The following is a 14,607-nucleotide window of genomic DNA, read 5'->3' on the forward strand; positions in this document are numbered from 1 at the left end:
CTAAAATAATACGCTAATCTCTCTGTAACAGAACAAAGTGGTAAATTCCATTATGTTTATTGGGATATGACCACAGGCCTATTGATAAATATCCACTGTTTATCTAGTCTTGTGACACATGAATCATGGGTTAAATTTGATCGTACCCCTCTTTTACCTTGTCCAGACTAGTTTCAAGGAATTTGGGGAGGTGGGTTTGAGTAAGTACACTTGAGGTTTATAAGGTTTTTCACAAAAACTGGTCAGGGTCCTTGGCTAAGAGGAGACTCTGCCTTGGGCCCGCAGGTGTAATAAATTGCACTCTACTATCTGCATTGTCCTTCTGAGTGAGTTTGTTTCCTGGAATGCGTGGCTACAACACTGAAATCAGATTGATTATATTCTTTGCAGCTGAAGACAGAGAAGTTCTGTACAGTCATCAGAAGCAAGACTGGGAGCTGACTATGGCTCAGGTTATGAACTCCTTATTACAAAATTCAGACTTAAATTGAATAAAGTAGGGAAAACCACTAGGCTATTCAGGTATGACCGAAATCAAATCCCTTATGCATATACAGTGAAAGTGACAAATAGATTCAAGGCATTAGATCTGATAGACAGAGTGCGTGAAGAACTCTGGACAGAGGTTTGTAACATTGTACAGGAAGCAGTGATCAAAATCATCCCCAAGAAAAAGAAATGCAAAAGGTAAGATGGTTGACTGAGGAGGCCTTACAAATAGCTGAGAAAAGAAGAGAAGCAAAAGGCAAAGAAGTAATGGAAAGGTATACCCATCTGAATGCAGAGTTCCAAAGAGTAGCAAGCAGAGATAAGAAAGCCTTCCTGTGTGAACAATGCAAAGAAATAGAAGAAAACAATAGAATGGGAAAGATTAGAGATCTCTTCAAGATACCAAGAATACCAAGGAAACCAAGAATACCAAGGGAACATTTCATGCAAACATGGGCACAATAAAGGACAGAAACGGTATGGACCTAACAGAAGCAGAAGATATTAAGAAGAGGTGGCAAGAATACACAGGACTATACAAAAAAGATCTTAATGACCCAGGTAACCACGATGGTGTGATCGCTCACCTAGAGCCAGACATCCTGGAGTGCGAAGTCAAGGGGGCCTTAGGAAGCATCACTATGAACAAAGCCAGTGGTGGTGATGGAATTCCAGTTGAGCTATTTCAAATCCTAAAAGATGACGCTGTGAAAGTGCTGAACTTTCACACATGCCAGCAAATTTGGAAAACTCAGCAGTGGCCACAGGACTGGAAAAGGTCACTTTTCATTCCAATCCCAAAGAAGGGCAATGCCAAAGAATGTTTAAATTACCTCACAATTGTACTCATTTCACATGCTAGCAAGGTCATGCTCAAAATCCTCCATGCTAGGTTTCAACAGTACATGAACCAAGAACTTTCAGATGTTCAAGCTGGATTTAGAAACAGTATAGGAACAAGAGATCAAATTGCCAACATCTGTTGGATATTAGAAAAAGCAAGAGAACTCCAGAAAAACATCTACTTCTGCTTCATTGACTACTCTAAAGCCTTTGACTCTGTGGATCACAACAAACTGTGGAAAATTCTTCAAGAGATGGGTATACCAGACCACCTTACCTGCCTCCTGAGGAACCTGTATGCAGGTCAAGAAACAACAGTTAGAACCGGACATGGAACAACGGACTGGTTCAAAACTGGGAAAGGAGTACGTCAAGGCTGTATATTGTCTCCCTGCTTATTTAACTTACAGAGTACATCATGCTAAATGCTGGGTTGGATGAAGCACAAGCTGGAATTAAGATTGCCGAGAGAGAAATATCAATAACCTAAGATATGCAGATGACACCATTCATATGGCAGAAAGCAAAGAGAAACTAAAGAGCCTTTTGATGAAAGTGAAAGTGGAGAGTGAAAAACTGGCTTAAAACTCAACATTCAAAAAACAAAGATCATGACATCCAATCCCATCACTTCATGGCAAATAGATGGGGAAACAATGATTGACTTTATTTTCTCGGGCTTCAAAATCACTGTGGACAGTGATTGCAGCCATGGAAAACCTAAACAGCGTATTAAAAAGCAGAGACATTATTTTGCCAACAAAGGTCATTATACTCAAAGTGGCATTTTCCAGGAGTCATGTATAGATGTGAGTTGGACCATAAAGAAGGCTGAGTGCCGAAGAATTGATGGTTTCAAACTGTGATGTTGGAGAAGACTCTTCAGAGTCCTTTGGACTACAAGGAGATCCAACCAGTCAATCCTAAAGAAAATCAGTCCTGAATGTTCATTGAAAGGACTGATGCTGAAGCTGAAGCTCCAATACATTGGCCACCTGATGTGAAGAACTAACTCACTGGAAAAGACCCTGATGCTGGGAAATATTGAAGGCAGGCGGAGAAGGGGACGACAGAGGATGAAATGGTTGTATGGTATCACCAACTCAATGGACATGAGTTTGAACAAGCTCTGGGAGTTGGTGAAGGACAGGGAAGCCTGGCATGCTGCAGTCCATGGGGTGACAAAGAGTTGGATACGACTGAATGACTGAACAACAACATCTTCTCCCTGGGCCTCCTTCTATGAGTATCTGTGTCCTAATCCCCTCTTCTTAGAAGGACAGTGGCCACATTGGAGTAGTGCTTCATGCCTGCTAAGTCGCTTCAGTCCTGTGTGACTCTTTGCAACCCCTTAGGCTGTAGCCCCCAGACTCCTCTGTCCATGGGATTCTCCTGGCAAGAATACTGGAGTGGGTTGCCATGCCCTCCTCCAGGGCATCTTCCCTACCCAGTGGTCAAACCATGTCTCTTATGTCTCCTGCATCGGCAGGCAGGTTCTTTACCACTAATGCCACCTGGGAAGTGTGGAGTAGGGTCCATATCGGAGTAGGGCCCACCCTAATGACCCCCCTTTTCACTTAAATACCTAATCCAGCCACATACTGAGGTACTGGGGGTTAGCACCTCAGCATGTGAATTTGAGGGGCATGGTTCAGCCTGTAACAAATGTTACATTTCTGTGATTACAAAAGCAACATATGTTCACCTTAGAAAATTTCCAGAGGTGAAGAAACTAAGGTGAGAATCTCTGTAAGGGACTTCTCCGGTGGTCCAACTGAAGCTGTTTACCTTAGATTGAGACTTGAACCCATGTGCCGGGACTCAAACCCAGCCAAAACCCAGACTGGAACTTGAACTGAGCCAAAACCCACAGTCTTCAAACTGAGATCACAGACCTGGTTACAGGCTCAGGTTCTTTTTTTTTTTTTTTTTAAACAAGCTCTTTCTTGCCAGTTTTATTAAAGAAAAATTGTACATGAGTCACTTTTCACCAGTCTGTTCTGGCATGCTTCTAATGATATCAGAATCATCTGGATCAATCATAGCCAGTGTGCATACCTCTGTAGTACTTTTCACATCTGTGCCCAATTCAATATTATTGCCATGGTAGAGATGGACACCAGTTTTGGCCAACATGGCATAATATTCTATTTCAGATTTCCTCAAGGCTGAGCAGGTTTTGGTGAGGATAACCGGTTCCACTTTGCTTTTTCTGATCCTTTTCAGAGTCTGCTTGTACCCCAGCACGTACTTTCCACTTTTCATAACCAGTTGGAGCCTAGAGTTGATTGACTCCAGTGACTTTTTCATCTTCTTGGTGGCCACCATCTCCCTGCCTTAGGTGCGGGATGCCTCCAACCAAGAGCAGCCACCAAGACGGCCAGGGAGTGAGAAAGGCCAGGCTCAGGTTCTTGATGTCTCATAGCAGAAAGAATTCAGTGAGAGACAAAGTGATAGGTAACAAGTGAATTTATTCAGAGAGAAACACACTCCACAGAGCATGGGCCATCACAGAGGGTGAATACAGTGGCTTCGAAAGGGGTTGTGGTTAGCTTTTATGGGCTGGATAATTTCATAGGCTAATGAGTGGGAGGATTATTCCAACTATTTTGGGGAAAGGGAGGGGATTTCCAGGGGTTGAACTACTGTCTGCTTTTTGGTCTTTGATGGTCAACTTTGGAACCATCATGGCACCTCTGAGTGTGTCATTTAGCTTGCTGATTGAGGATCAGGGTCTAGTCAAAGTTGACTTGTCTGCCATCTTGGACCCATTTGATTCCAATCGGTCTATGTTGTGTCCTTGGGCTATGTCATTCTTTCGAAAATTCTGCCCCCTGTCCCCCTTCCCTCCTATTTTACCATGGCTAAGACTCTGTGCTCCCAATGCAGAGAAAAACTAATTCTGACTTCATGTTGGAACTGTTTCTTTGACTTGCTTTTTGCGGCTGTTGTTATTATCATCATACATAATGGCCTGCCTCAGAAAACCCAGCCCCTCAGCCTGACTGTTGGTCTAAAAGTGACTTTGTTGAGCTCAGTCAGTCAGTTCAATCTCTCAGTCGCATCCAACTCTTTGCAATCCCATGAATCGCAGCACGCCAGGCCTCCCTGTCCATCACCAACTCCCAGAGTTCACCCAAACTCATGTGCATCGAGTCAGTGATGCCATCCAGCCATCTCATCCTCTGTCGTCCCCTTCTCCTCCTGCCCCCAATCCCTCCCAGCATCAGAGTCTTTTACAGTGAGTCAACTCTTCGCATGAGGTGGCCAAAGTACTGGAGTTTCAGCCTCAGCATCAGTCCTTCCAATGAACATCCAGGACTGGTCTCCCTCAGGATGGACTGGTTGGATCTCCTTGCAGTCCAAGGGACTTTCAAGAGTCTTCTCCAACACCACAGTTCAAAAGCATCAATTCTTCGGTGCTCAGCTTTCTTCACAGTCCAACTCTCACATCCATACATGACCACTGGAAAAACCATAGCCTTGACTAGACAGACCTTTGTTGGCAAAGTAATGTCTCTGCTTTTGAATATGCTATCTAGGTTGGTCATAACTTGCCTTCCAAGGAGTAAGCGTTTTTTAATTTCATGGCTGCAATCACCATCTGCAGTGATTTTGGAGCCTAAAAAAATAAAGTCTGACACTGTTTCCACTGTTTCCCCATCTATTTCCCATGAAGCAATGGGACCAGATGCCATGATCTTAGTTTTCTGAATGTTGAGTTTTAAGCCAACTTTTTCAGTCTCCTCTTTCACTTTCATCAAGAAGCTTTTTAGTTCCTCTTCACTTTCTGCCATAAGGGTGGTGTCCTCTGCATATCTGAGGTTATTGATATTTCTCCCGGCAATCTTGATTCCAGCTTGTGCTTCCTCCAGCCCAGCGTTTCTCATGATGTACTCTGCATAGAAGTTAAATAAGCAGGGTGACAATATACAGCCTTGACGTACTCCTTTTCCTATTTGGAACCAGTCTGTTGTTCCACATTCAGTTCTAACTTGCTTCCAGACCTGCATATAGGTTTCTCAATCTGACCCTGCCCACCTGTGACTGGCTGCATGAAAGAAGAGATTAACACACCCGTCCCCAAAGCTGGCCATTCTTGGAGATGTTTTGCAAGACTGATAGCCCTTTTTATTTACTTCCTCATTGCCTCTCCATCTTTATTCTGCCTTTGGATTTTAGTTCCTCATCGTTTCTTTCTCTGGTTCTATAAAAGAATCAGGCATCCAGACCTCAACTAGATGGTTATTTTGAGACTTTAGTCTGCCATCTTCTCCATCTGTGGGCTTTCCAAATAAAGCCATATTTGTGGTAACCCAAGGACTAAAGAGCAGATAAAACCAAGGAGGGTCTTAGAATGCAGGAACAGAAAAACCAACCCTTATCGTCCTTCCGTCCCCCACATTGTAACTATTAACAGATTTCGGGTCCTCCTGAGCAATATAACCTGTCTCCCCTCTTACCCTACAGGGAGAAGGTATTTGCCTTACTCTTCCCCCACCCAGTATACATCCCTCATCCAATCAGCAAATGACCCGCAAGACCCCATCCCACTCCTTGTACCCTGGGTATAAAAGTGGACTAAGGACCGCTGTTCAATATCAGTTATCCCTTGAACTGGTCCAGTGTTCTAACAACGTCTCCCTCTCATTCTGTCTCACGTCTGGAAATTCTTTTCCAACCCGCGCCCAGACCACGACAATATTCCTTGCCTCAACAGCTTGTCACTGACTGTGCTTGACTTTAGGTAAAAGGGGAAGTATGTTTTCCTTACATCTTCCTACTTAGCTGGATTTTCTGAAAGTGAAAGTCTCTTGCGACTCCATGGACTCTACAGTCCATGGAATTCTCCAGGCCAGGATACTGGAGTGGGTAGCCTTTCTCTTCTCCAGGGGATCTTCCCAGCCCAGGGATCAAACCCAGGTCTCCTGCATTGCAGGTGGATTCTTTACCAGCTGAGCCACAAGGAAAGCCCAAGAATACTGCAGTGGGTAGCCTATCCCTTTTTCAGGGAATCTTCCCGACCCAGGAATCGAACCGGGGTCTCCTGCATTGCAAGCAGATTCTTTACCAACTAAGCTATTAGGGAAGCCCAGCTAGATTTCCTACATTTTCTTAAATGAGCTTATAAGCTTATATTACCTTTTTTTTTTTTTTAAGTTACCTTTTAATTAATTAATTTATTTATTTTTCTGGGCCATGCTGTGCAGCATGTGGGATCTTAGTACCCTGACCAGGGATCAAACCCTTGCCCTCTGTACTGGAAGCACAGCACGGTCTTAACCACTGGACCACTGGAGTCTTAACCACTGGTCCCTGAGCTTATATTATTTTTTATAATGGAGGAAATAAACAAATGCAATAGAACATTGCCAGAGAGGACAATGAAAAGGAGCTTTTGTTTAGAGCAAAGAGATGAAAGGAAGAGCAGACCTGCGTTTGATGCTGGGAGCGGAATCTTGGAAGGTCAGAACCTGTCAGCAATGGGACCTTTGCCTTTCAGACCTGGAGAAGTGTGCGAGCAACTCAGGGAGGAACTAGCTCTTAGCTATCCCCAAGGTGGGTTGGAGAGTTTGTAAATGAACCTCTAGCTCCTTGAAACAAGGTCTGTTGTGCTGCGAGCTGTGCTTAGTTGCTCAGTCGTGTCCAACTATTTGCGACCCCATAGAATGTAGCATTGGAGAAGGAAATGGCAGCCCACTCCAGTGTTCTTGCCTGGAGAATCCCAGGGACGGGGGAACCTGGTGGGCTGCCATCCATGGGGTCGCACAGAGTCGGACATGACTGAAGCGACTTAGCAGCAGCAGCAGCAGCAGACTGTAGCCCGCCAGGCATCTTGGGATTCGGCCGAGGAATCGAACTGGGGTCTCCTGCATTGCAGGCAGATTCTTTACCAGCTGAGCTACCAGGGAAGCCCCCAAGGTCCTTTGGCCTGGACTAATTATATCCCTCCCACTGAGAAATGGGACGCTGAGTCAGTGCCTGTGGTCTTGGAAATATTCCAACAGAAAATGAGCTGGAGGGTTGGAGAGAGTGGAAAGGCCATTCTTGATTTTAAAAGGGAAGAAAATGGGGACTTCAAACATTGAGCCAGAAGGCTGAACAGGTATAAAGGGGTGATTTGGGAAGGCCCGGAAAAGGAAACGATGATTCCTGGGAGCCAGAATGTGTTCATCATCCCCAGCTCCATAGCACCCTTGGCTTGAAATGCTAAAAGCAGATATCCTGGATTTAGTAGGTCTCCAAACAGACTTCTTATTGTTGTCTGGTGGTGGAGAGGCTGAAGTACAGAGCAGATACCAGTATAATTCAGTCAGATGGTAGCAGATTGAATTATCAGAGCCCCCAAATTAGTGGGTTGATTGATGTCAATGTCTATGTTGGCGACTTCCCTGGTGATCTAAGACTGGCCTAAGACTCTGTGCTGCCAATGCAGGAGATTCAGTTTCAATCCCTGGTCAGGAAACTAGATCTCACAATGCACAGCTAAGATTGCTCGTGCGCAACGAAGACCTGGTGCAGCCAAATAAATAAATACAAATATTTTAAAAATAAGACTCAAACTCCCAATGCAAGGGGCATGGGCTCGATCCCTGGTTAGGGAACTAAGATCCTGCATGCCGCTTGGCACCCCCCACCCCCCCAAAAAAAAACTATGTCCAAAAACTCTGTTCTGTTCAACAATTTTAACCAATTGCTGGGGATTAGAGGTATAGCAGAAAACAAGAAAGATACACCCCTGTCCTCACGGACTTTATAAACTAATATAATCTATTCATTTATCAAGGAAAGTTTTTGTCTTAAAGGAATACAGCTATTTCTTTGACCTCACTGAGAGAAGTGTATGTAGCTCATGTAACTGTGCATTCTTGGTTTACAAGACCTGATTGCCGGACAGGTGGGACAGGTTGCAAACCTCTGCTCACAGGTGGAGCCCAGCGGTGCCCTAGAGCAGGATGACAGGGCAGCGGGTCCACGGAGGCAACACACAAGTCGCTCCCCCAGGCACAGTCCCGAGCTGAGGCCACTGTCTCCCTCACTGCAGGAGACCCCGTGCCTGGCTACCGAGCAGCCATTTCTCACCCCCTTGGTTTCTGAAAATGCCGCAAGCCTCTCGCCTCTGGTTTTCACCTCTCTTCCCTGCATTCATATGCCTCAGGGAATGTTGCCCCCAGCCCAGGAGTGATGAGTGACCCCATCAGCCTAAGGGAAATCCTATGCCCCTTGAGTTGGTTGGTTCGGGACCAGTGTGACCAATATCCTGAGGAAAAGTCCAGGGAATGAGGAAGGGTGAACTTCTGGGAAGTTTTTTCTGCTAAGAGAAAGCCACAATGCACTGGTTAGAGATGTTTTCATCAGCAGGTAACAGAACATACCTCCTTCCACCTACGCGCCAACAAATATAGTTTAGGAGTGAAGATACTCAGTGAGCTATATACAAAGTCTGGAGGTAGGTGGCTCCTGGCATTGGTTTGGTGGTTCTAGTAATACAAGGATCAACATTCCTGTGACTGTCTTTGTCTTTGTTTATGGTGTCAAGAAGGCTGCCACTCCAGCCATTCTGTCCGTATTAAAACAGGAAGAAAGGGGCTATGCCCATGACACCTGTGTTTTTTTAGCTTATTTTTGGCTGTGCTGGGTCTTCGTTGCTTTCTCTGGCTACTCTCTAGCTGGCAGAGAACAGGCTTCTCACTGCAGGGGCTTCTCTTGTTGTGGAGCACAGGCTCTAGGCACACCGGCTTCAGTAGTTTTGGCTTGAGGGCTCTAGAGCGTGGGCTCTGTAGTTGTAGCTCATGGGCTTAGCTCCTCCATGGCATGCGGGGTCTTCAAACCCATGTCCGCCTGCGTTGGCAGGCGATTCATAAGCACTGGACCAGCAGGGAGGCCCGACACCTGTGCTTTTTCTAACCACATCTTTCCCCAAAAGTCCCTCACATGTTCCCACCTTCATCTCATTGGGCAGGACTGTGTCTCATGGCCACTCCTCACTGCAAAGCAAAGTAGGCAAGTCAGTCTCTTCTTATCCAAAGGAAAAACAGGATGGGACTTCCCTGGCAGTCTAGCGGTTAGGACTCGGAGCTTCCACGGCAGAGGACCCTGTTTCCAGCCCTGGTCAGGGAACTAAGATCCTGCAAATCGCTTGGTGCAGCCACAAAAACAAAAAACAACAACAAAAAAGAAAACAAAGAAGAAACAGAAAAGGGAGACGGGGGTTGGGAAATAGAATTGGGTTAGGTACAAACAGAAAGTGACACTTCCCAACATTTCAAGGTCAGGAAGCTGCTGCTGCCCTCTTGGTTCCACCCTGAGCAGGAAGCAAGCCCTGAAAAAGCCAGAGCAGAGAGATGGAAAAAAATCTCCATCCAAGGTCAACAACCTGAATGGAAAATGAGCAAGGGAGTGTAGACAAAGGTCACAGAAAAGAAAAAACAGGTAGCCCTTAAGTATATGAAAAAAAGCTCAATTCGCTCATCGTAAGAGCACTTAAAATTAAAATGACACTGTTACACCACTCTTCCCCTATCAGATTGGCAGAATTCCAAATGTTTGACAATACATTCTGTTGGTAAGGCTGTGAGCAAGCAGGTGTTTCCATGCATGAAGGTCAGAATGGCACAAACTCCAATGTCAGGGAAGGAGTAAACAAAGAGGCGCATGAATTTGGTCTTTCCGTCCTCACTGAGAGGCTGTATCAGCTTACCTGGAGACCACCCTCCTGTGGGACTTCCTATTAAGTGACACAATAACCGTCCTCACTGATTCAACCGGCTCGAGTAGGGTGTCTGTTACCAAGAGCCAAAAATATCCCGAATCATGCCCTGCCCCCCACCCTGAGGCCAGGAGCAAAGTTGGGTCTGTCCAGAAGCCAGATCACAGAATCTCACTGGGTCATCCAGGGACTAGCCAGATCCAGACAGGTATAGGTCCAAATGCTGAGATCATCGCTGACAGCAAAATCTCGCCCAGAGAATGAACTGGGAGCTGTTTCAAAAGCAGTGGGTGGGCAACTGCCTAGGGTAATAGACAATCCTTCTGGTCGTGAGCAGAGGCTGCCTCCTGAGTGGTTAAGAAGCCTGGTGGAATCCAAATGTAGAGATGGTCCTACAAAGTTGGAACTTGGGGTGGTAGGATGACTGCCTTGGGCTTCCTTAATATTGTTCACTTACTTACTTAGCTGTGCTGTTTTGGTTGCGGCCGCAGGGCCTTTTAGCTGCAGCTGGCCAGCTCTCAGTTGTTGCATGCATGGATCTAGTTCCTTGAGTAGGGATCGAACCCAGGCCCCTACATTGGGAGCATGGAGTCTCTCCTACCACTAGACCACTAGGGCTTTCTCGGCCTGATGTCTTCAGCTATTTGGTTCATCTGACTGTCTTCTTTTTATTTTTTTGTTTGCTGTGCTGGGTCTTTGTTGCTGCAAGGGCTTTTCTCTAGTTGTAGGGAGTGAGGGCCACTCCCCAGTTGCAGTGCATAGATTTCTCTCTGCGGTGGCTTCTCTTGTTTCAGATCACAGGCTCTAGGGCACACAGGTTTCAGTAGTTGCTGCTGCCGGGCCCTGGATCAGTAGTTGGGGCACACAGGCTTAGTTGTCCTGTAACAGGTTGGATCTTAGTCCCCCAACCAGTGATCAAACCCATGTCCACTGTGTTGGTGGGCAGATTCTTAACCACTGAACCACTACGAAAGTCCATGCTGGCCTCCTTAACATCTATCCAAGCCCAGACAGCCTCAGTCTGCGGGCCTGGCATTCTTCCAGACTCCCCTCACACTATATCTCCAGCAAGTGCCCTGCCTTCAGCCTTCCACTCACTCTGATGACTGCTCTCAGCACTCCTATGTTTAGTTGATACCCTGCTGTTAATTTCTGACTGTTTGCAAGTTGTGTCGTGTGTGTGTGTTGTGCCTAAGGTAGACAGGCCCCTGAGATCAGGATCTGTCTCCTAGTTTTGTTTTGTTTTTTAATCGCCATTCTCCTCCCCCACAAACACTACCAGCAATAACAATGAGCATCTATACAGGGTATTACGTATCATAGACAAAAATGCTTGTAAAGATGCTCAGAGGTTTGCCCCCGTTGCAAACAAACACTATGTAGGTGAAAAACTGAGTTTTCAAAGCTGAGGAATGTGGGGAAGAGGAGCTCTTTACTATCCATCTGGCCTGACAGGGCTGTTAAGAATCACAGAAGTGGGAGGCATGTTCCATAAGAACACGGAACATGAGAAGACTGCATAGAACTGGAAAGCACCTAAAACAACAATTTTCAGACATCACATCTTCCTGCCTTAGCAGATAAATGTAAAAGAAATTACAGTCAGAAAAATTTACTTTGGCATTGGAAATTCTAAATAGTTTTTTCCAAGAGTCTGCTTTATTTTTTTCCCCAAAGTCTTTACCACAAGTTTCCTTGAGATACCCACTTAAGTGATTTGTGTTCTCAGCTTTTCAAAATTGTTATTTCCTTTTTAAAAACTTCCCTGGACTTCCCTGGTGGTATAGTGGTTAGAACTCTGAGCTTCCAATGCAGGGGATGTGGGTTTGATCCTGGGCAGGGAAGCTCTGAATGCCATGTGACTGGGCCAAAAAATAAAAATAAAAGTTCCCAGGTGGCACTAGTGGTAAAGAGCCCATCTGCTAGTTAGGACCACTTAAGAGACATGAGTTTGATCCCTGGGTTGGGAAGATTCCTGGAGAAGGAAATGGCAGCGTACTCCAGTATCCTTGCCTGGAAAATTCTATAAACAGAGAAACCTGGCGGGCTACAGTCCATGGGGTCGCAAAAGTTGGTCACAACTGAGCTCACACACACATACACACACACCACCACCACCCCCCCCCAATTAACAGTGCAAATTTTCATAGTCTGGGAAGACATGACTGTGTGGATCACAACAAACTGAAAAATTCTTCAAGAGACAGGAATACCAGACCACCTGACCCACCTCCTGAGAAATCTGTATGCAGGTCAAGAAGCAACAGTTAGAACTGTACATGGAAAAACAGACTGGTTCCAAGTTGGGAAAGGAATACCTCAAGGCTACATATTGTCACTTTGCTTATTTAACTTATATGCAGAGTACATCATGTGAAATGTCAGGCTGGATGAAGCACAAGCTAGAATCAAGATTGCTGGGAGAAATATCAAAACTGCAGATATGCAGATAACACCACCCTTATGGCAGAAAACGAAGAGAAACTAAAGAGGCTCTTGATGAAAGTGAAAGGGGAGAGTGAAAAAGCTGACTTAAAACTCAACATTCAGAAAACTAAGATCATGGCATCCGGTCCCATCACTTCATGGCAAATAGATGGAGAGACAATGGAAACAGTGACAGACTATTTTCTTGAGATCCAAAATCACTGCAGATGGTGACTGCAGCCATGAAATTAAAAGATGCTTGCTCCTTGGAAGAAACCTAGACAGCATATTAAAAAGCAGAGACATCAGTTTGCCAACAAAGGTCCATCTAGTCAAAGCTATGGTTTTTCCAGTAGTCATGTATGGATGTGAGAGTTGGACTATAAAGAAAGCTGAGTGCTGAATAATTGATGCTTTTGAACTGTGGGTTTGGAGAAGACTCTTGATAGTCTCTTGGACTGCAAGGAGATCAAACCAGTCCATCCTAAAGGAAATCAGTCCTGAATATTCATTGGAAGGACTGATGATGAAGCTGAAACTCCAGTATTTTGGCTACCTGATGTGAAGAACCGACTCATTGGAAAAGCCCCTGATGCTGGAAAAGATTGAAGGCAAGAAGAGAAGGGGACGACAGAGGATGAGATGGTTGGATGGCATCACCGACTGGATGGACATGAGTTTGAGTAAGCCCCGGGAGATGGTGATGGACAGGGAGGCCTGGCGTGCTGCAGTCCATGGGGTTGCAAAGAGTCGAACACAACTGAGCAACTGAACTGAACTGAACTGGGAAGACCAAGGTGCTGGGTGGCTCCTGGCCACAAGGGGGCGCAGTCTCCCTAGTTCTGGGCTAAGTAGAGGCCTCTGATGCCCCCATGGTGCCCAGGCTCAGCCTAGCGGGGACTTCAGTCCTCTCCTGCAGGCAGCCCAGGTGCAGGGGTTTGATGGACAACAGACCACTCCTCTCTGGGCAGCTCCCACAGTGGGTACGTCTCGGGTGCAGAAGGCCAGGAGCGGTCGGGCTGGGAGGAGGTCCTGTTCAAATTACAGACTGTGGCAGGAGTGCTGTGTTGGCAGCTTCGCCCAGGAGCCAGGAGGGCGGTGGTGTCTGGGGCATGACCTTGGGTGGCTGGGGTGCTGGTTAGTGTTGGGCAGAGCCTGGCTGGTGACGCTGAGAGCGTGTGGGTGTGGCAACCACAATAGAGATGGGGGCCCCAAGGGGCCTGTGGGATCCACTGTGCTGCCCTGCCAGCCCTGCCCAGCCCAGACGGAACTGGGCTTGTGTGCTGTGGTCCAGGCAGAGACCACGGTTTTCATTGAGGTCCTCTATGGTCTGGCATTACCTTCTCTAAAAGTAGCTCTTCTGCAGTCAAGCTGAATAGCTGGTCTTCCTCCAAATGACTTGCACTTTGCTCCATTCACGTATTCATTCACTTACTCATACCAGGCCATCAACCTGTACTGAGTGTGACCTATAGCCAGGCACCATGGAAATACAAGACTGTGGGCCCTCACGGACACGTATGTTGTGCCACAATATCTTTTTTTTTTTTTTCATTCTTTTAAAAAAATACTTATTTGGTGGCACCAAGTCTTCGTTGCATCACACGGGATCTTTTAGTTATGGCATGGGGGGTCTAGCTCCCTGACGAAGGGTTGAAGCTGGGCCCCCTGCATTGGGAGCTCAGAGTTTTAGCCACTGGACCACCAGGCAAGTCCTATGTCTCCATATTCCATATTTTTATTCACACTTTTCCCTATCGCCCTCAGTCTGACCAGGTTTCACCATCTCTTGAAGACTTCCTCAAACCTCAGCAGCTCCAGGAGGTCCCTTCTGATCACTCCAAAGGGAGGAAAAGCACCTGGCTTGTCCCACTCGCCGTTACATCCTGAATGCCTAATACCATCCCTGGTGTAAGCAGGGGCTCAGCACGTGTTTGTTGATTTTAATGAATCAGGTGATCTTGTCTGTCTCAGATTTCACAGTCCAGATTGCCTAAAACTTTCACTTGGCAAGTCATCAGGTCCTGCCTGTGACATCTCTCCTACTCAACTGCTGTGTTTATTACACCCAATGCTTTGTGGCTGGGTTAGGAAGGTCTCTTTAACTAGCAAGGGATGGGAAAGAATTTATTGGCTCA

The 14,607-nt window shown here is 46.2% G+C and overlaps 1 protein-coding gene and 1 non-coding gene across 2 annotated transcripts in view; one reads left to right on the forward strand and one right to left on the reverse strand.

The window, feature by feature from the left end:
• The window catches only part of SEMA4B (semaphorin 4B), a 98,470-nt gene that overhangs the window by 19,122 nt on the left and 64,741 nt on the right, over positions 1-14,607 (forward strand). The window contains exon 5 of the mRNA XM_070358276.1: positions 391-14,380. Coding sequence (XP_070214377.1) covers positions 14,360-14,380 — 21 coding nt within the window. The 5' untranslated portion in view covers positions 391-14,359. The remainder of the gene's footprint in view (positions 1-390; positions 14,381-14,607) is intronic.
• LOC102287711 (large ribosomal subunit protein eL30) lies at positions 3,313-3,660 on the reverse strand. Its single transcript, XR_011461634.1, has one exon. It is a non-coding gene; the product is annotated as a large ribosomal subunit protein eL30 (transcript).

This window comes from Bos mutus, chromosome 21 (assembly GCF_027580195.1).
Source record: "Bos mutus isolate GX-2022 chromosome 21, NWIPB_WYAK_1.1, whole genome shotgun sequence".
Lineage (NCBI taxonomy): Eukaryota > Metazoa > Chordata > Mammalia > Artiodactyla > Bovidae > Bos > Bos mutus.